Source organism: Exophiala mesophila (genome assembly GCF_000836275.1).
Source record: "Exophiala mesophila strain CBS 40295 unplaced genomic scaffold supercont1.3, whole genome shotgun sequence".
NCBI classification, from domain to species: Eukaryota; Fungi; Ascomycota; class Eurotiomycetes; order Chaetothyriales; family Herpotrichiellaceae; genus Exophiala; species Exophiala mesophila.
Genome location: NW_015622506.1, coordinates 253,592 through 272,244, shown reverse-complemented (window position 1 = coordinate 272,244; position 18,653 = coordinate 253,592). Strand labels below are relative to the sequence as shown.

General features: G+C 50.5%; 8 protein-coding genes across 10 annotated transcripts; 4 read left to right on the top strand and 4 right to left on the bottom strand.

Moving 5' to 3' along the window:
• Nucleotides 1-214: 214 nt before the first annotated feature.
• Nucleotides 215-2,212, bottom strand: PV10_03762. Of its 2 annotated transcripts, XM_016368254.1 has the most exons (3): nucleotides 1,948-2,212; nucleotides 1,645-1,889; nucleotides 215-1,591 (listed from the first exon to the last, which is right to left on the bottom strand). In XM_016368254.1, the coding sequence occupies exons 2-3, from the start codon at nucleotides 1,847-1,849 to the stop codon at nucleotides 684-686; spliced, it is 1,113 nt and encodes a 370-aa protein (XP_016224042.1). In that variant the 5' UTR covers nucleotides 1,850-1,889; nucleotides 1,948-2,212; the 3' UTR covers nucleotides 215-683. The 2 variants fall into 2 exon arrangements, with proteins under 2 accessions (XP_016224042.1, XP_016224041.1); XM_016368253.1 differs by having other exon boundaries at nucleotides 1,645-2,212.
• A 313-nt stretch (nucleotides 2,213-2,525) lies between these two features.
• Nucleotides 2,526-4,080, top strand: PV10_03761. 2 transcript variants are annotated; one of them, XM_016368251.1, is made up of 3 exons: nucleotides 2,526-2,982; nucleotides 3,037-3,132; nucleotides 3,187-4,080. In XM_016368251.1, exons 1-3 carry the CDS (start codon nucleotides 2,848-2,850, stop codon nucleotides 3,970-3,972), a joined length of 1,017 nt encoding a protein of 338 aa, XP_016224039.1. In that variant the 5' UTR covers nucleotides 2,526-2,847; the 3' UTR covers nucleotides 3,973-4,080. The 2 variants fall into 2 exon arrangements, with proteins under 2 accessions (XP_016224039.1, XP_016224040.1); XM_016368252.1 differs by having other exon boundaries at nucleotides 3,037-4,080.
• Nucleotides 4,081-4,530: 450 nt separating this feature from the next.
• On the top strand, nucleotides 4,531-7,183 carry PV10_03760 (uncharacterized protein). Its single transcript, XM_016368250.1, has one exon. It carries the CDS (start codon nucleotides 4,893-4,895, stop codon nucleotides 6,750-6,752), a length of 1,860 nt encoding a protein of 619 aa, XP_016224038.1. The 5' UTR covers nucleotides 4,531-4,892; the 3' UTR covers nucleotides 6,753-7,183.
• Nucleotides 7,184-7,288: 105 nt separating this feature from the next.
• PV10_03759 (uncharacterized protein) lies at nucleotides 7,289-10,022 on the top strand. The gene is made up of 2 exons (XM_016368249.1): nucleotides 7,289-8,155; nucleotides 8,203-10,022. The coding sequence occupies exons 1-2, from the start codon at nucleotides 7,965-7,967 to the stop codon at nucleotides 9,818-9,820; spliced, it is 1,809 nt and encodes a 602-aa protein (XP_016224037.1). The 5' UTR covers nucleotides 7,289-7,964; the 3' UTR covers nucleotides 9,821-10,022.
• On the bottom strand, nucleotides 9,926-12,837 carry PV10_03758 (NAD+ synthetase). Its single transcript, XM_016368248.1, has 5 exons — nucleotides 12,500-12,837; nucleotides 12,033-12,430; nucleotides 10,957-11,964; nucleotides 10,860-10,886; nucleotides 9,926-10,782 (listed from the first exon to the last, which is right to left on the bottom strand). Exons 1-5 carry the CDS (start codon nucleotides 12,672-12,674, stop codon nucleotides 10,219-10,221), a joined length of 2,172 nt encoding a protein of 723 aa, XP_016224036.1. The 5' UTR covers nucleotides 12,675-12,837; the 3' UTR covers nucleotides 9,926-10,218.
• A 613-nt stretch (nucleotides 12,838-13,450) lies between these two features.
• On the top strand, nucleotides 13,451-14,926 carry PV10_03757 (uncharacterized protein). The gene has a single exon (XM_016368247.1). The coding sequence runs from the start codon at nucleotides 13,831-13,833 to the stop codon at nucleotides 14,683-14,685; it is 855 nt and encodes a 284-aa protein (XP_016224035.1). The 5' UTR covers nucleotides 13,451-13,830; the 3' UTR covers nucleotides 14,686-14,926.
• Nucleotides 14,723-16,267, bottom strand: PV10_03756 (uncharacterized protein). The gene has a single exon (XM_016368246.1). The coding sequence runs from the start codon at nucleotides 16,003-16,005 to the stop codon at nucleotides 15,136-15,138; it is 870 nt and encodes a 289-aa protein (XP_016224034.1). The 5' UTR covers nucleotides 16,006-16,267; the 3' UTR covers nucleotides 14,723-15,135.
• A 352-nt stretch (nucleotides 16,268-16,619) lies between these two features.
• Nucleotides 16,620-18,499, bottom strand: PV10_03755 (uncharacterized protein; the record flags this gene model as incomplete). Its single annotated transcript, XM_016368245.1, has 2 exons — nucleotides 16,620-17,182; nucleotides 17,269-18,499. The coding sequence occupies 2 exons, from the start codon at nucleotides 18,497-18,499 to the stop codon at nucleotides 16,620-16,622; spliced, it is 1,794 nt and encodes a 597-aa protein (XP_016224033.1).
• Between the last annotated feature and the right edge of the window lie 154 nt (nucleotides 18,500-18,653).

The following is an 18,653-nucleotide window of genomic DNA, read 5'->3' as shown; positions in this document are numbered from 1 at the left end:
TGCAGCCTGGAGGTACCTGGGTTGATGAAATCTTGGGTATCAATTCCCACCAAAGATCCACCTCATTAGGCTTCGGTCGGGATGCTCATATACCTAAAGTAATAACTAGGTTCCTATCTTAGATACCAAACCTGCGGTACAAACAGTAGGTTGTCGCAGGTCCCTACACTTGATTCATCTATCCGGATGTGCCATCTCTTCAAGACCGACAGAATACCGACCTAACATCATTAAAATATATGTAGCGTGAAGCAGCTGCAACTAACGCTAAATCGCCTACAGAGCTCTAGAAATCACTCCTATACACTCTCTCCAGGGCACTTCTCTCCTAGGCACTCTCTCCACGGCACTCTCTCCAGGGCACCCTCCATATAGCACTTCTCTCTAGGGCACTCTCTCTACTTAGGGCTCCCTCCATATAGCACTTCTCTCTCCGTAGGACAAAGACGACCAGCACTTCTTCCAGAAGATGGTGCCAGTCTCCTTCGCAATTCTGTCCTCGGGAAATTGCCACCCTCGCTCTTCCATCAGTTCCTACATGTCTTTGCCACCACGTGTCTGCATAGCAATTAATAATTGACATGCTATTTCTTTACCATCCCTAATTTGGTACTTGTCCTTGCTGTCAGATCAAGCATTCTATCCGTATCCATGCTATCATAATCATCGCTTCGTAAATCTGATCAAATGAAATTCCCGCTACCGAATCCCCCAAATGGATTGCCGCCGCCTCTTCCTCCACCAGGGAACCTTGGTCCTCCTTGGAAGCGCGGCGGCCCATCCCCTGGTCCGATCGGATCGTACCTGGCCCCTGGTGGTGCCATTGGGTTGTATCCATCACCTCCTCTTTGCCCACCGAAGAGAGGATCGTCAAATGTTGGGTGCATTCCACCTCCTCCACGGAATCCCCCACCGCCAGGGCCAATCCTCAGTGGATCATGCGGACCTAGACCAGGGGGATACAGATCCCTATCGCCAATTCCCCCAAAGGGCTGACCAGCCAGAGGATTCCTCCGAGGCGGTCTGTGGAGCTCGTACTCATCCTCAAAACCAGGAGGAGGGAAGTCACCCACAGGGTGAGGTCGACGAGGGGCAGCAGCGAGTGGATCGTCAAAAGGGTAAGGTCTTGCCGGCGGCGGTTGTTCGTCTCTTAATGGATCACGCTCTGGAGGTCGAGGTTCCTCTCGTCTTATTGTCTGCTCCACCGTCGAGGCGGACGACTCTTCATACCCTGCTTTGTGTATGCCCGGGGCTAGCTTTTGGATGATTCTAGACTTGACCAAAGATGCAAGGTCTTCGATGCGACCATTGGAGATGAACACATTTTGCAGTGCAGCTCTCCTCTCTGTTGTCGAAGCAGTAGCCTCTTTCAACGAGCCTTCAGAAATGTAATCTTGAGCCTTGACTTCAAACGAGGCAGTCTTGTCATCTCCCAGCCCAACTCCAAACACAATTGCCTTGGTACCAAGGCGGCTGATCTTAACGAGGTACTCCAGGGAAGATTGAGAATGCGCATATCGAAAGGCGAATGAGGAAGACGCATTCCATTGCGATGGAAGAAGTGGGACCTCGTCGGGGTTGGACTGTGTTTCTGTGCAAGATGAGATGAGCACGCACTCTGGAATGCAAACCTCGATTACATACCTAATCGATCATCTTCACCTAAACCGATAAGTCGGAAGCCGACAGCAAGCATGCATGCGTGAGAAAAGACTGCGATGGCCGCATATGCATCTTTGAGTAACGGCGCAGCCTCCGTGCCACTTTCACTGGTGGTGGTGGGCAGGCTCTTGGATATATAATCGAGGATTGAGTCAACGCTCAAAGGACTGGAAGCTGTCGGCGCCATGACTCGGACGATGAAAACAATGTCTGAACTTTAGCAATGGCTTTTGTAACGCTGGAATTAGTCGTTGTTTATCAAACTTGTCGAATGTGGATGTTTACTTGTTTAGATGGTGACTGCGAATGTCCTGTCTGCCTGGATGTGTCTTCCCCATCATTCCTTCCCCACCTGCCGCGATCTTATGATTATTGCTCTGCCCGCACTTGCCTGGGGTTTGCTGGAACATGACGCAATGTCATGTGACTGGTACGACCCTCCCTTCGTCTCGCCAAAAGTTATAGCACGTGCCGTACCTGCAGTCTGGAAATCTCTCATCTTACATCGTGTTCGACTATCTGAAAGGCAACGATGCATCGTAGGATTTCCAATGATCTGTCAGAACCCAACTCTAATACCCTATCGAGGCACCCCGATACTCGGTACTATCGTAGACACTTAATCGCCATTAAGTTGGGTTGACTCATCAAGGTTCAGAAGTGCCCGAGGACGCCGACCCTGCCGATAGCGCATCGTACAATTCGACGTAGTTTGATCCAATCAGATCCCCTCGGTCGCCCTCCACTCTCGCTTGCGCGGGCAAGTTCCCATTGGTTGACGGCCTCGTCGTCGGTGTGATCGGAGCGCGAGATCCAAAAAACGCCGACTCTGCTTCCTCTCTCACGCCTGGTCATTGGTGTATCTTGACTTTGCTCTCGCACTACAGTCCAACAGGTAGGTGGCATGTTGTTCCCGACCGAAGTCTGTGAAGTCAATGTCATAGTCGTGCAGCCAGAATGTCACTCCGTCATGCCCGACTCTTTGAAGCAGCGGGACGACTTTCGACCGTGGTCGTGTTGATCACTGGGCCATACTGCATTTGCAGTGGAAGTCTACATCTCAAGCAATGATGGATAAAAGGCGGGCTCATCATCATGTATCGTGACATTTATGTTCACACATCACTACACGACAATTAACAGCGTTCTCATCAACCACCCACAACAAAAGCTCTCTTCATCGACATGGCAAGCCAGAAGACAGGCCCACCCTATGCTTCCCCCATTGCCTCTATTGGAGGCATTCCAACGGTTGGAGTTGATGTCGCAATATGTAGCGTCTTCATCTTTCTGTTTGTCGTTGCGGCGGCAGGTCACATGGTATGGCAGCATTTGCACGGCAGCAGCACTGATAGATACTGACAAATCTAATAGACCATCTTCGTGAAAAATCGAAAACGAGGGCATAAATTTCTCATGAGTGGTGCCATGTATGGCTTTTGCTTAGCGCGGATAGCAACGATGGTGATGGTGCGTTCCTTGATCACTCTTCGCATGCGTCAAACCTCTCTGATGTTATTTTAGCGCATCGTTTGGGCTGTCTACCCTGACGACGTCCAAGTCGCTATGGCAGCTCAGATTTTGGTGTCTGCAGGCGTCATCATCCTGTTCATCATCAACCTCATCTTCGCCCAGCGCATCATCCGTGCAGCACACCCCAACTTCGGCTGGCAGAAAACTGTGTCGGTGGCCTTCAAAGTCGTCGACGGTCTAATCGTGGTCATGCTTGCGATCGTCATCACGGGGACTGTCCAGTCATACTACACTCTAAACCCCGATATTAAAAGAGTGGACCGAGACCTACAAATGACTGCCGGGACATATCTGATGTTTGTTTCCTTCCTGCCAATTCCGTTAGTGGTCTTTACTCTCATCGTTCCACGGAAAACGAGACTTGAAAAGTTTGGCTCCGGGCGGTGGCGATCCAAGATTACCATTCTACTCGTGTCGGCGGTGTTGCTCTGCCTCGGTGCCTCCTTCCGAGCCGGTACCTCATACCGCAACCCTCGACCTCGGACCTCGCCCGCGTGGTATCACGCAAAGTGGTGCTTCTACTTTTTCAACTTTGTTATTGAAACAGTGGTGGTCTACCTTTATCTCCTTCTGAGGGTTGATAGACGCTTTCACATTCCCAACGGCAGCAAAGGTCCAGGCGACTACAGCGGCGATGCTCATTCTGAGCCCGGTGTCCCTGCCACCAGACATTCTCGTTTCAGCATGGGCAGCACCCACCGCGTTCTGACTGAAGAGGAAGTATTCGACGATGAGATGCCGATTGGGGACGAGAAGTCGACAGAGGGGCAAGTGTGAACGAGGAATGAACGAAACGGGTGATGATTGTACGACCTTGATAGATCCAAAGACATATCTGTAATATTAGCTGTTCGATAGATTGAATGATTACTATGCAACGTTTCACTCTTGTTTTCAACCTCTACACTCCAATCCTCGCAGCAGGAATTTTGATGATATCTTCGCCGGAAGCTGCGTATCGCGTCCATTAAATCCGCTCTACTAAGAGGACTAGAAGACGCCCGGACGCACTTTGCCCCTCTCTTCGACAAACTGCCATCTGCCCATGCATAAACAGCATCAAAGCCCAGACTAAACGATAGTACTCACTCATCAAAGCAAGGAGGTCATTATTTGACAACGGGCCGTTAGTAGAGAAAAGGCCATAGTAGTTGTGCTATCCTTTACTCCATAACTTCGTGTAAGATCCGCAAGTTTCGCCCTAATAAGGGGGGTTTGGGAGAGGCATAAACGCAGTCTTCAAACCCCTCACGTGACACCCACCACCAAAGCAACAAGCCTTGACCAACGCGTTCTGGCATTTCTGCCTCTTCCGCACGCGTTCCGCCGTTCAACATCTCAAAGCACATCACATTCCAGACCCTCAATCGTTACTGAGAATCCACCATCAAGATCCTGCACGCCACCTGCTTCCTATCAATCAGAGGACAAAATTGCACTCCGGCAGACTTTATTCACGCAAGACTCGAGATGCAACTTCGGGCCAAGTCTCTCCCAGTCACACTGAATCTCTAACCACAACAATACCGTCCCCATTCTACTCGACAAAGAAGCCGATTTCCCGCGCAAGCACTTTTCTGAGACCTTCCGCGACAATCCCCAATCGGATGAAGGTCTATTCTGCATTTAACTACCGGTCAGATGATTGACGTAGGCAAGGGAGCTTATTTACTTGAGAACTGGGGATAAAGCCAAGGATGCCTCCACGCCGATCTACTGCAAGAGCAGCAAGTGCTACCCCCATCAGGAATGCCTCTCCAGCTACCAGATCCGTCCGTGGCGAGACTTCAGTTGCGCCAGATTCGGCCAAACGAAGAGCACCCAGAGGTGGCTCTCAACAACCCAGCCATATGGAGGCCGACATCAACAACCCAAGACTCCCTGAGGTTCAGATCCAGCAGTCATATGCTTATGGCTCCAGTAAAACTGCTGTCCTTCCCACGCAATTGGTTGCTCGAAAGCGCATGAATCTCAAAGATATCGCCGACACCATCGATGCCGGTGTGGAACAGGCCAAGGAAAACCTGCAGAACCATCTCGAGGAAGCCCAGGCTCACCTTCAGGCAGATGCTCGATCTGAGCGAGCGCAACGGAGGGCTTCACGTGAACGATCGCGTGAAGGATCGGTAGCAAGTGATGGAGTGGACGCACGAGAGACACAACGAGTTCGAGTTGCCGCTTGGGCAGATTCACTCGATAGCAGTCGTCTGGAAGAGATCGAGGAAGAGGACGGAAATTCTCGACAGAGCACACCAGACCAGGCTTCTCACAAAGATACTGACCCATCGAGTTTTCCTAGTGGGATCTTCGATCATAGTTACAACTATGAACGCGGTCTTCGACGTCCCAACATCACCATCCGCGACAAGCCCCAGCCATTCCCGCAACGTTTCATGGCCAAAGTCACGTCAGGGATACGCAGCATTTCCCAGTCATCAAAAATAATGACCCAAAGAGTGGGTGATTGGGTCCAGGAGTTGGCCTCAGCCTGCGGCCAGGCAGTTCGCGATCTCCCTAAGTCACCAATTATCTCCATGTTATTCACGCTAATTGCCGGTATCATGCTCGCCTGCCTTCTGGGCTTCCTCTTCTGTTACACATACACAGCCCACCTCTGCGATCCTTTCACTGCGTCGTCTATTGGGCAATCGTTGCAAAGCTATTGCGGCACCTGCGTACGGACCCCGCATCCAAAGACCAATGTATCTGCAGGCGGCGGAGCGGACCTGAAGTGGTTGAACAACGCCTTGCTCAATATGGACTCCCGCATGAGATCCTTAGAGTCACAAATCAACACGAGAATCACCACTGAGCGCGACGGTCTAGCCAAAGAGCTCGAGGCTCTTAAGCGGCAATACATGGATCTGTCTGCTCAAACGTCTAAAAAGGGTAACGGTCGAGCCACATCAGCACACAATACTCCCTCGCCAGTCATGGGCAGAGTCAACTACTTTGCAGCCAACAATGGAGCTCAAGTCATCCTTCCCCTCACATCACCAACCCTGCAAAAGCGTTCAAGTCTTCTGAAGAGGATGGCACTCCGGCTTTTCGGTTCAACGGTCTATGTGGCACAACCACCAGAATCTGCGCTCAAATCATGGCACGATGTCGGAGATTGCTGGTGTGCATCGGCCGCGCCTAGGGAGCAAGACTCGATGCGTCTTGGAGTTCGTGTTGCAGGTTCGATTTATCCGAAAGAATTGGTGATAGAGAATCAACCAAGCGGTGGGAGTCTGTCCCCAGGCACCACGCCCAAGTCTGTTGAGTTGTGGGCGGACTTTGGCCACCTCGACAGCACAGAATGGGAAAAATTGAACATCAGGCAAATGCAAGGAAACTCCCCTCTCACGTCGAACTATGCGTTGATTGGCCGTGGAGAATATGACGCTTCGGAAGAAGCACCACATGTACAGGCTTTGGATCTGAGCGTTAACCAAGACGAAAATCGCTATCATGCGCAAACCTTTATCTTGCGCGTTATTTCCAACTACGGGGCCAATCACACTTGTCTGTATAGAGTCCGCCTGCACGGTGCGGCGATGGAGGAGAACATTTGACCAGTGCATCGGACGCGATGCTGGGGTCGTCGTGGCAGAGACAGCCGCCCCAACTTTACAACTACTGACAAAACGATCAAGACACGGGAGATGCCTGGAGGAAACTGCTCGGTTTAGCGCTAGGCGTCCGGTTGTACTTCTTAGGTATCTTTTATTGCGGCCTCGCCTTGGCATGTGGCCACGATCATGAATGATTGACGGATTTGCTGCTTTGACCGACGTAATGCTCTCGTGGCAACGCGACGATTCAGAGAAAAGGCACATTATGTCCCTAGACGATAGGGACAAGCACGACAAATGGCATAAATTCAGCAAAAAGGACAAATGACAAATGACGTGCCAGACACACTTCCTAGACCCCGTGATCGCCAAAGAAGGACGGGGGACGCGGGGATGTACTACTTACTGGATGCACCTTCCTCCGAAAAGACTTCCTCCATCGTAGTTTCCTCTTTCGTTCATCATTCCTTCCCGCATCGAAGCTTTTCTTTTTCTCTCACTGCGCCCCTTTCTTCCTCTCCTCTTCCTTGTTTTCCCTGCATCTCGCACCCAAACACATTGAAATCCGTGCTGAAGTAGGCAGTGCTCTCGAATCCCAAGCCATTCTCTAGCGTCTCGCTCCAGCATTATGTTTGCTTCACTTCAACCCAAGCGCCCTGAAGGCACCTGCAGCCAAAAAGGCAACCATGTTCTCCGCATTACTTCCGCGAAGTGGCCGGTTACCACTCATCAACAAACCAGGCATTCTTCGAACCTATCGTCATCAGGCAACCATCATCGCAGCGGAACAATTCCAGATTCTGAGTTCAAACTCAGCCTTGAAACAAAGTCCCAGTAGGCCCATCAGGCAATAGATGTCGTGGAATGCAGGAACACATGACCCGATAGCATCACTCCAAAGAATTGAGAAATCGATCCTTACGTGGTGAGGATAAATCAGTTGCAATGCCACTGACTCAAAATCTATGTCAACCTGCGAAGAGTCAACCCCAGATCCCCTCATCACCGCCAGAAACCACACCATTGTTCCGCTCCAGCCAGTCAGTCCTTTGCTGGACCATGTCGTGTGTCGACACATTTGCTACATTCGCCAAGGCATCCTTTCGTCGAGCAGATCACGGTGCATGCTCTGATCTGTATGACCCCAGAGTCGCTATCCGATATTCCTAGTCTTTCCTTGGGCATCCAAGAAGCCACATATATTCCAAAGTCATGCCGACTTCTCAATCTGTTGGCTCTCATGGATTTCTGGATTTGACATCACTGCGCCGACCAAGTCATCCTCCTAATGCTGCAGACTGGGTTTGCTTCCGGACCCGGATTATTGAGCTATATCAGAACCAGGACCTACCCCTTCATCAAGTCTGCTCCTTCATGGAGGCCACTCATGGCTTCTTTGCCTCGTAAGCATCCCTGTGAATTCCAAGTTGGATCTCGCTAATGAATTTAGTCCCAAAATGTACAAAGACAGGTTCAGAAGTTGGGATGTGCACAAAAAATACAATGAAGCAGATGTCAGAAACCTGTTTGAACGGCTAGCGGATGGGTCAACAACGTTCCGTGATGCAAAAATCCATGGGCACCCTGTCAAGTGGGCCCGAGTGCGTCGTCGAGTGTCAGAAGGAATTCGTGGCTTCCAGTTGAGTTCTCGCCACAAAAGACAGTTAGACTGTCTTGTTCAAGAGGAAAAGCTAGCCAGACAGCAGACCCCGTCACATGCGCCTCAGACTCAAAACATCGAAGATGCATTCATCAACAATGCTGCACCTTCGTCTCCTGCCCTTGAGGCACTTGACCGGCGTGGTCATCAAGTTCTCGTTTCGGTGAAAGCATATCTCACCGAACGCGTCTTTGCTTCTGGAGGTCGAGGTTACATCGAATCATGGCTTCCCCCTGACGTGATTCCCGTTGGCCATAGGAGAGCCTCATTCAGCGAGATGATTCATCCATCCGAGCTCAACCAGAACTTGGCTCGTGGGCTAAGTATGCTTATTGAAGGCCGCGATAGTCCAGCCGCTCCCTTTCTTCTCTGTGCTACCAATGTTACGGAGACTGTTCTCGCCCAGGAGCACGGAACGTTAACCAGCTGCCTCCTTGATGCTTTCCATCCTAGAAATATTCCCACCTACCCTCGAATCGGACATACGATAAGTGAGAGCACCTTCACGACTGCACGTCGGACTCTTGGACTTCGCCATCCTGTCACTTTACTCTGCGAGTTCTTACACATCTGCACCATTAATCAAGCAGCATCATCCATTTTCCACTTTTGGGGTCACTTTTGTCGATTATACGCGTCCGCCTTGACCATTAAGAGTCCAATGACCATCTACATCAATCAAAAGTATCTTGAGAAGTTGATTGAAGTATGTCAATATGATGAGGCTCTCGCACACATGCAGCGTTCCCTCGATCCTGTGTTCTCTAGTCTTTTTGACTCCCCACCAGACGTGGCCGTCGACATACCTGTCAATATACCTGCATCTTTATGGTACCTTCGCCATCGTGCTCGCCTGTTGCGTTGCCTTGGAGATTTTGGCCAGGCACTGGCAACATTGAAGGTATCAAGAAGAGTCATCACTGCAGAATTGAACAAGTTGCGAGTTGGTATTGCCGGCAGTCCCATTCTGGAAGAGATCTTTCGCACCATTGACGAGGTTGCGCTATATCATGCAACCCAGGCAAGTTTTACAGCCGAGGAGTATTCCCAGTACAGCTTTCTTGCGCAAGAAGTGGCAGTCACTTTGTGCGCGGCAGTACGCGGCGATCAAGACAGTAAGACTCTGAGCATGGTGTCGACTCTTGAGCAGAACTATCGGCAAATAGGGCTAGCGGATAGAGCCAGGTCGCTCAGAGAGGCTTACCCAAGAGTCTTCGCCAGCAATTGGGCAAGATTCGAAACAATGTCCAGACACCATTTCCCGTGTCGGTCTTGTGGCAATGGACCCAATACACAAATCTTCTGCGATCAGCATATGATGTCTCTGGATGACCCGGAGGAGGACATGGATGTGATTGCTTATCGGGTTGGGATAGCGTTTGCCTTTCTTCCTGAACGATATGATTGACCTCGTCGAGGCAAAATAACAGGTTTGGAGACAGGAGGCGCTTTCATTGGCCATTTTATCGTTCACGACTGTCACATGTGGAATCTTGACGCGTCTCTCAGCTTTTTTTACTGTATTTCTAGCTTATGCATTTGCAAATGATACTAGTTTAAGCGCAAGAGAATGCTATGTATGAAGCTAGAGTTCTAGTGGCCGTCGAACGGGTGTCCTGGAGTTAGCAAATACACGCTATCCATGTGGGACTGATTCTCATCATCTATTCCAAACCATGCGGCTGAAGTGAAACCTCAAACGTGCAGTTGACGATCCAGACAACAAACTCAAGGGAAGAGTATCATCGACAGATGATGAATCGCACTATGGCACCCCACCAACTCATGACAAGAAGGAATCGCAAATCAAGGGTCCACGTCGTCATCATCCTCTTCCTTCTTTTCCTCCTGCTGAGCAAGCCTCTCCTCCAAACGGGCAACATGGGCTCTGATCTTATTGAACTGCCAAGGCCACTGCACAGCATAGAGGAAAGGTCTGAGATCGAACCGATTATCGTCCGGATCGTATGGTGAGAGATGGACGGACGGAGTGATGACAGTTGTCTTGTGACGATTGAGAGCCTGAGTCGAGTAGAACTTGAACACCTTCTCGGCAATCTGGCGCGGTCCGTAACCTTCGCGATCGCGCCACTCGCTCAACAGCCGTAGGTATGCTGACCAGGGACCCAGTTTCTCGACTTTGCGTAGGATGCCGAATACCGATAGTTCCGCGTATGTCATGCCCATTTCGCTGTCGGACTCGTCGTCCTGCACTCCCGCCGACAATGGCAGCAGTTCTGCTGTTGGTGTGGCTTCGAGAAATTCGGTCAAGATAGGTAAGTCCCATTCCCGCCGTGCCCAGCGTTGAAAGGCTTTGGCGTCGTTCTTCGATATGCTGCCGAGAGGGGCAATGTCTGCTGAGCTGGCGTCCTAAAACGAGGTGAAGGGTGGTTAGAAAAGTGATGATTGGAGGTGAAAGGTTAGAGAAGGGTGTCGTGGACACTTACGTATTTGGTATAGTAGCCTCGAAGGTTCTGAACGGAGGGATTAGCGTTATATTTGAGAAGTTGTTAGGGATATCGCCCTTGGCTCGATGGTTCTTACCTCGTCGACGTTACCCGATCCCAGCACCAATAAAGCAGAGCCGGCACGCGGCATTTTTCTGGCTGTGGTGGACAGCTGAGCAAGCGAGTATGAGATCACCATGCGACTGCGAGCCTGGATGTTTTGTCTGGCCAGATTCTCCGACGGCGAACCTCCTTCGATCATATATTTTGGTTGGAAGTTAAGAGCTTTCTGAACCATAGCTTCATGTGCAGTCACTGTTTCGTCGATGGTAATGTTGGAATGATACGCGCCCAACGTTTCCGACAGTCGTTTGGACCGGCTTTCAGTCTCTTTGGAGGAATTGACGGTTCCCATGTAGCAAGTGTGTAGGAGGCGAGAGACGATCTCCTGGGGTTTGGTAGGTGTGAATGATTTGTCGCCGGTGACTCTTCTCAGGTCTTCCAGAGTGGTAGTCTCCCCGTTTTTGATAGAAATCATGACCAGGCGAGCCATTCCAAAGACAAACAGCGCAACACTGGCACTGTCCAAGCCGCCAGAAAGGGCCAGGAAGAAGCCTGCCGAATTAGTTCTTGTCAGGTATTGCCACAAGAAAACGGCGGTTGAGGCATAGATCTCTTCCATAGGGTCGAGGATCTTGAGCTGTCTAGGGTGAGAAATCTCGGGTTGGTTGGACAGCCAGATTTCCTCGGCTGGGTGAGACAAGACAAGATCGCATTCGACGCGAGGAAAGTCTGGCTGTCGTGCAGCTTGCACATTACGACTTATACTGCTGCGATAGCTGCGGACTTTTTCAATATCGACGGTGGCAACGGTGACCTCAACGGGAGCGAGAGAGAATTGGCTGCCTTGGGCCAAGACCTCGCCGTTTTGAATGACCATACTGCTTCCATCATGGAGCATACGGGCTTCACCATCAACGCCAGTGGCATTGGCGTAGATATAGATGCCTCCTAGCTTTCTCGTAGAGTTTGCAATGAGTTCCAGCCTGGCTCTCAATTTTTGGAGCTCAGCGTGGGATGCACTGGAGTTGAGGGTGATTTCAGCCTAGGGAAGGAGAGTTAAGGTCAGTGAGGAGCTCCTTGTCCTACTGGGATAAGTGGAGGGCTACTTACCCCGTTGAGACCGGTGAAGATGGACGGATTCAAAGGAACAAACAATTCTTCACAGGATTCGCAGGTGACGGCAGTGTCTCTCGTTGACAGAATCATATCGCCAATTGGAACGGTTTTCTGGCCGGTGATTTGCTGTAGAGCACTCTCAAGATAATAGGTTTCGACTTCTCGGGGTTTGGACCAGGCAGTAAAATGTCTAGCCTCGCGATACAACCCGTCATTGGCCAAGGCCATCTTCGGACGGATGCAGAAAATCTTGCGATAAGTGCAGAGGACCCGTGAATTATATCGAACATTGCGATGACGGACGCCCATGCCCAAGTCAATGAGCATGCCCTTACATACTTCATCTGAGATGATGTCGGCAAGGACCTCCCATGAGTGCAAGAATGTATCGCCTGGACAGAATGGTGTTTTAGCCGGGGCTCTAGGGTATCAGAGACCAGAGTGTAGCTGAGAGAACTCACCTTCCAAGTGATGGTCCAGACATGAGTAACCGGGGATTTCCAGCTCAGGGCCAGTTCTTAGGGTTGCACCTTTGTCTTTGGCAATGCGAATGGATTCCAAGATTCGGTTTCGATTTCCTAGAAAATCGAGGGGTGCGCTGATGATGGTCGCCGCCGCGACGGTGACCAGAGCCATCGAGAAATATTTATTTGATATTTCCAAGTTCAGGTGATAGCTCGGACAAGTGAGATTTGGGTGTTGATCAGAAGCTCAGAGATCTTCTCGTTATGAGCAACAGACCAGGGAGCAATGAGATACTGGTCAAGGTCGGATGCAGTGTTGGTAGTGGAGTTACCTGGACGCTGTGATATGAGGTTTTGCTGTTACTCATTATACGTGGGAAGACTTGATATTGTCTAGCGCCTTGCTACATGCGTAGCGGGTGCGTATACAGAGACTTAGCTTGGGGTTTGAGGGTATTAGCAACCTTAATGGGTCTTGGCACTACTATTTCACTATTAGAACAACAAGGCTCGCTGCGCAAGGGTGACGAGCAGGAGTATAGACATGGTTCCATATTTGAGATAAACACCCTGGTATTGCTCTGATATTGAGTGATACATGGTTGTATTGGTGTGACAAGCGAAGAGACGGAGATTCGTTATGTACTAAGAAATTATAGGGGTGCAATGCCAATAAGGGAAAGCCCCTGGCCCCCGTGCCTAATGATAATTAAAGGCCCTCGCCCTTAAAACCCAGGTGGGAGTACCTATCTTTGGATCAATCGTTTCAAAAGCTGCTCAAAACAAGCAAAGCTACATACTTGATACACCTCCATTCAAAGAACAAGAATTGAATGATGCACAAATTGAAACAACCACGCATTGCCACTGGCAACAAACTTGGATCACAGTTCAGATTACTGCTCAACGGACAAGGGGTTACCATCGCGTTGCACAGTAATCATAATGCTGCTGTGGTGGTGAAGCAGAGGGAATGTGAGGCTGCACGTGCACCCGGACCTGCCCAACGACAACTACGACAATCGCTCTTTCCCTCTTCGTCGCCTTCCTCCTCCGCACCACAAATTTTCTCCAATTCGAGCATCTCGACATTTCTCAGCAACAAAACCTCATCTTTGTCTTATTCCCATACCAACCACAACTCCTCGCCATTTCCACCAGCTCGTCATCAGTGCCAGAGATCTCACTCCCTGGTCGTCGACGCCACTTCTTCCAGAACTCCCAACCCCTCCTCCACCCCTCTTCCTTCCACCACCACCCCGCAGTTCACTCGTGACTCAACTATCCAAATTACATCCTTCGCATCGCAAAACGCCTCCGTCCTTTCAATGTCCGACCCTGCCTCGTCTGGCACCTCTACTCCCGCTCAACACAAACCCCTCGTTGTCGGCCGTACGAAGCCTCAATCTCCCTCCACCCCAACTCCCTCGACCATGTCATCTTCAACACCCACCCCCGCCGACCCTCCTGCCGCTGCCGCCTCATCATCCACGCCAACAGACCAGCCCACAAAGAAGAAAGAAAAGGCTCCCAAGGCTCCGAAGCCCCCGAAGCCCGCACCTGTAGTCGCACCGCTGTCCCCTGCCCTCATCGACCTACGAGTCGGCCATATTCTCCGAGCGATCGCCCACCCCAACGCCGATAGTCTCTATGTGTCCACCATTGCCATGGGCGATCCCGAGGGAACAGAATTCACTCAAGTCGATGAAGCAACTGGGAAGGTCGTGCGGACAGTCTGCTCCGGCTTGAACGGACTTATCCCCCTCGAAGAACTTCAGGATCGCAAGATCATTACCGTCGCCAACTTGAAACCCGTCAACATGAGAAGTATCAAATCCTGCGCCATGGTCTTGTGCGCAAGTCCCAAGCCCAAAGAAGGAGAGGACGCCCACGGCCCTGACCGGAAAGTCGAATTTGTAGACCCTCCTGCGGGGAGCGAAGCTGGTGATGCGGTGTATTTCGAGGGATGGGAGTACGGTGAGGGTAAAGGACCGGAAAAGCAACTCAACCCCAAGAAGAAGCAATGGGAGGCCATTCAGCCAGGCTTCTTCACTGATGACGACCTGAGCGTTGGGTTTGACGCTGCAGTGACCGAGGTTGAAGGCGATAAAAAGGGCAAGCTTATGGTCAAGGGCAAGGGTTACTGTTCGGTCAAGAGTCTCAAGGGAGCAGGCTGCTCTTGAGCGAATGGAGATTTGAGGGAGGCATGTCAAAGGGGTTGAAGATTCGTGTGAGATGCATATCTATTCTGCCATTTCCAGAATAGACTCGTCATTCATATTCGCTTGCGATTCCATATCCTGATAGATGTAGATTCCGCTGCCTCCGAGACACACCCTCCTCTCAATATAGATCATGTGCGAGGAACACGACGTGATGAATCAAGCCAGGAGCTGGCATTCCTCATTCTCACCTCACTTCAACCTTGACTCGCTTTTCAAAAGGGGCTTAGATCGTGCAAGCAGTCCACATTCATTAACGCACGATCTTTTCAGGCCCAACTCGACGCCAGCCATATGCGGCATCGCAACACTTCTCACAATTCTCCCAGAAACTACAACCAAAAAGGCCCAAACTCGCTCCCATCAAACTCCTCAAGGTGCCCAAATGCCGAAATCGGCACAATCGATCCTTCACTTGAGGACAATGATCAACAAGACCAGAATGACAATAAGGACGACAATAGTAGTCATTCCCCAGTTCTGACTTGCCTTCCTCCCGACCCCGACCAACCGTCTCTTCGCACCGTCCAAACGAGTCTGATGACGGTCCACACCACGATCCACCTCATCCAACAAGGCGATCTGACCTTCGAGTTCATCGCCGACCTGCATAGCCAGATGTCTTTGTCGTCCAATACTTTCACCCAATCGATCCAATTGCGAATCCTGCTCCGACATGATCTGGTCATGATACATGTGAATTTGTTGATTTGTCATTTCCGCCGTTGGATCTGGTGTCGCCGTGCCTCCTCTTCCTCCACCTTCCGCGTCATCGCTATATTTCGCCGGGAACAATGCCGCCCGGTTCGCTGTATCCTCTGCATCCTCTTGCGACCCGAGCGATTCCTGGCTAGGGTTATCTCTAAACCGTACATTCTTCGATCTCGCCGGTGTTGTCGTTGTTGTTTGTTTATTATTTGTAGTAGATGATCCCCGCCCCGTCTCGCCTGATTTCCGTGTTTGTGCTCGAGCAAAATCGTCTGCGAGAAGTGGGTCGTTGGGGGAGGTTAGGGTCGATGACCCAGTCGTATCAGATGATTCGGGGCCTTGGAATTGTGACGATAATTGACTATATTGGTTGCGCAGCTGGGCTAGTTGCTCGGTATCGGAGGATCGTGTCGATAGGGATTCGATCCCTTCGCGGAATGACTCGAGCGAGCGAGAGATGTTGGAGTCGGTAGAGGGATTAGGGTCGAGGTTAAGAGAGATGGCTCTTTGTCGTTCCAGGAGAGATAGTTTGATGTGGTCGGCGAGGAGGAGGAGTTGTGATGGATTCGACATTGTTAGTAGGCAATCGGAGAATGGTCTTGCTTGTGTATTGTTGTTTATCGCTGGATGCTCTGTCTCAAGTAGATTGACGGTCGCCTGAACAAGGGAGGAGATACGGCAAGGGATGGATGGATATGGATCAGTGGAGGATCTTGGTCGTCGATAGGACTTTTGGCTGGGTATGAGTGTGTGTTAGAACAGTAGATTCTTGTCTATCTCAACTCATGTCTCGATCATGCTGTCTAGAAGGCGAGTAGTATGTAGATTGTCGAGGTTGATGGAGTTTATCCGCTAAGACATTGGCGTCGCAACTTCCTTTGAACTCCAAAGCCGAAGACCGACTTCCGATGATTAGCCGCAGATTTATCCAAAACCATATACGGAGTACAGTACAGGATAGTACATTATGAGTTTCATAAGTTTTGACACTGGATTGCATTATTACCATGTTATGCACAAGATAAGGTAGGTATTGTAACATCGCTTTAACCTGTGTCATCAGGCTTCCTATTACATTGTCACATGTGCCTCTAGTCAAATTGTCGAGACAGAATGTTTCATTCATCCATTGCCTCCACGACAACACACCGACGAGTTGCTGGCAATTCCTAGAAATTTGCCTCCGTTTAGGACCTCTGAGAATCTTCGACAACCTTCTCACTAATTGGGACATCTCTCGCCGCTCCTTTGTCGTGTTGCAATCTCGTCGCCACATCCTTGGTCATCAGATTGTCCACGTTAGGGACGAAGAAGCTGAGGATCACTCCGATGCCAGTGAACGCAATACTAGTATAGAAGATGGTATGATATGCATCGGATGATGCCGCTTGATATGCTGATGAAGCTGCTGCCATGATCGAATCCGTGATACCAGGCACCGCAGCAAATGCTTCAGGCGTTCCGATTGTAAAGGCGGTCAGGAGGTCGACTACACTTGACGATGGGAGACCAGCTTCAATTGCCGCAGCTGGGACTTGAGCTGGAATAGTGGTCGCCAGTCGATTAGTCAAAACCACAACATAAATGGTCTGGCACAGTGTCGCCATTCCAGATCGAATGGACGCCCCAATCCCACCAGCAGTTCCGATTTCTTGTTGATCTTTGATTGAAATGGTCAACAGCGTCAAACACACTGATTCAGTCCAGCCAATGAGCACGCATGAGACAATCAAAAAGCCAATGGCTCGATCTTTGGTGTCGGCATTGCATGATGCCATGGCCACACAGTGTTAGTATCATGTCGGTAATCGTAACGTATCGAGAGTGAGGACTTACCCCCCAACAAAGCGCCACCAACAGACAAAGTGACGACGACCTGCCACTTTACTTTTCCAATTGGTTTGGCAAATACTCCTCCCAAAATCTGACCCAAAATAAAACATGCTCCCACAACACTCGATAGATATCCACCATAGATGGGATCGCCTTGAGCATACAATACAGCTACCATTTGAGGCCATATAATTGCGAACGCGTAATAACAGCTCGCTCCCAGCCCAAGTACGACGGCAGAAGCAACGAATGGTCCGTTCTGGAGAATATGCTTTGGAATCAGTGGCTCCTTGGGTGTTGCGAACCATATCCAGAATCCGAGGCCAATGAGGCAGGCAACGCCAATCAAGAGAGGAGTGAGGGTCTGGGCAGAGGCCCAGGGATAAACACCACCACCTAGGGAGAGACCCATGAGAAACAGGGTCAGACCAGCCGTATACAGAATCGTCCCAACGTAATCGAAATTTTTGATCCAGTCCATCTTTCGAGCATTTTGATGTTTCGTCTCAAAGTTAGGTGGCCAGTAGAAGCATACCCAGCTGGCAAGAGCAGCGACATTGATGGCAATCAAAAAGTAAAAGGTTCCCCTCCAACCAACTCCCGGGTATCGGTTGATGAATGCTTCGCTTATGGCCGGGCCAAATCCAGAACCTGGAATGGAAAATAGGTAGATGACTGCAACTGACCAGAAGCGTGCTCGCATAGGGACGAGCTCGGCGGTGACGAAATGGAAAGACAGTTGCGTGGCAGCTCCACATCCAATCAGTGTCATGCCACCGATCAGAGTATTGACCGACTGAGCCGTAGCGCAGACGATACTTCCTAGCGTCCCTAGCACGCCGCCTCCGATGAAGAAGTATCGGCGTCCAAATAAATCGGTGAGTCTGCCAACGAGAGTGAGGCCAACGGCGACACACAAGGTATAGACGATAGCGACCCATGACAAGTATGGAGAGGGACCGATGTCAGCATTGATGACACCTAGGATTGGAGCTGCATAGGCAAAGCCGGCAACACCAGCCCATAGACCCATTCCAATGGCAAAGAGAGAACCCAGGAAGTATGGACTGTAGAAGTAGCCTTTTGGCAGGGTGCTTTCGTCTTCAGTGAAACCATGGACACCATTCTCGTTGTTGTGCTCGAGATTCTTTTGATGCTCAAGATCGAAATGGTCATTGGCGACATCTTCCGAGTGAGTATGAGCCACCGAGTCGGTGGGCTTTGCTTCGGCCATTGCAAGAGAAGATGATGGATAGACGTGTGCAGTGGAATTCAACAAGAGGGGACTCACCGAAAGTTGACTTCAAAGGGCGGGCAAGGCTGTTATATCAGACCACAAACACAAACCTTGTAGCATTTCTTCCCCAGACGCTTGTCTTGAATCCGGG

What these genes read in the sequence shown, in the direction of transcription:
- PV10_03762 (XM_016368253.1), bottom strand. Translation starts at nt 1,849, where the DNA reads ATGGCGCCGACAGCTTCCAGTCCTTTGAGCGTTGACTCAATCCTCGAT. An exon ending in AGGTGAAGATGATCGATTAG is followed by an intron (nt 1,592 to 1,644) that starts GTATGTAATCGA and finishes CATCTTGCACAG; the next exon opens with AAACACAGTCCAACCCCGAC.
- PV10_03761 (XM_016368251.1), top strand. Translation starts at nt 2,848, where the DNA reads ATGGCAAGCCAGAAGACAGGCCCACCCTATGCTTCCCCCATTGCCTCT. An exon ending in TTGCGGCGGCAGGTCACATG is followed by an intron (nt 2,983 to 3,036) that starts GTATGGCAGCAT and finishes CAAATCTAATAG; the next exon opens with ACCATCTTCGTGAAAAATCG. An exon ending in GGATAGCAACGATGGTGATG is followed by an intron (nt 3,133 to 3,186) that starts GTGCGTTCCTTG and finishes ATGTTATTTTAG; the next exon opens with CGCATCGTTTGGGCTGTCTA.
- PV10_03760 (XM_016368250.1), top strand. Translation starts at nt 4,893, where the DNA reads ATGCCTCCACGCCGATCTACTGCAAGAGCAGCAAGTGCTACCCCCATC.
- PV10_03759 (XM_016368249.1), top strand. Translation starts at nt 7,965, where the DNA reads ATGCCGACTTCTCAATCTGTTGGCTCTCATGGATTTCTGGATTTGACA. An exon ending in ACTCATGGCTTCTTTGCCTC is followed by an intron (nt 8,156 to 8,202) that starts GTAAGCATCCCT and finishes TAATGAATTTAG; the next exon opens with TCCCAAAATGTACAAAGACA.
- PV10_03758 (XM_016368248.1), bottom strand. Translation starts at nt 12,674, where the DNA reads ATGGCTCTGGTCACCGTCGCGGCGGCGACCATCATCAGCGCACCCCTC. An exon ending in TCTTCACCGGTCTCAACGGG is followed by an intron (nt 11,965 to 12,032) that starts GTAAGTAGCCCT and finishes CTCCTTCCCTAG; the next exon opens with GCTGAAATCACCCTCAACTC. An exon ending in GATCGGGTAACGTCGACGAG is followed by an intron (nt 10,887 to 10,956) that starts GTAAGAACCATC and finishes CCCTCCGTTCAG; the next exon opens with AACCTTCGAGGCTACTATAC.
- PV10_03757 (XM_016368247.1), top strand. Translation starts at nt 13,831, where the DNA reads ATGTCCGACCCTGCCTCGTCTGGCACCTCTACTCCCGCTCAACACAAA.
- PV10_03756 (XM_016368246.1), bottom strand. Translation starts at nt 16,005, where the DNA reads ATGTCGAATCCATCACAACTCCTCCTCCTCGCCGACCACATCAAACTA.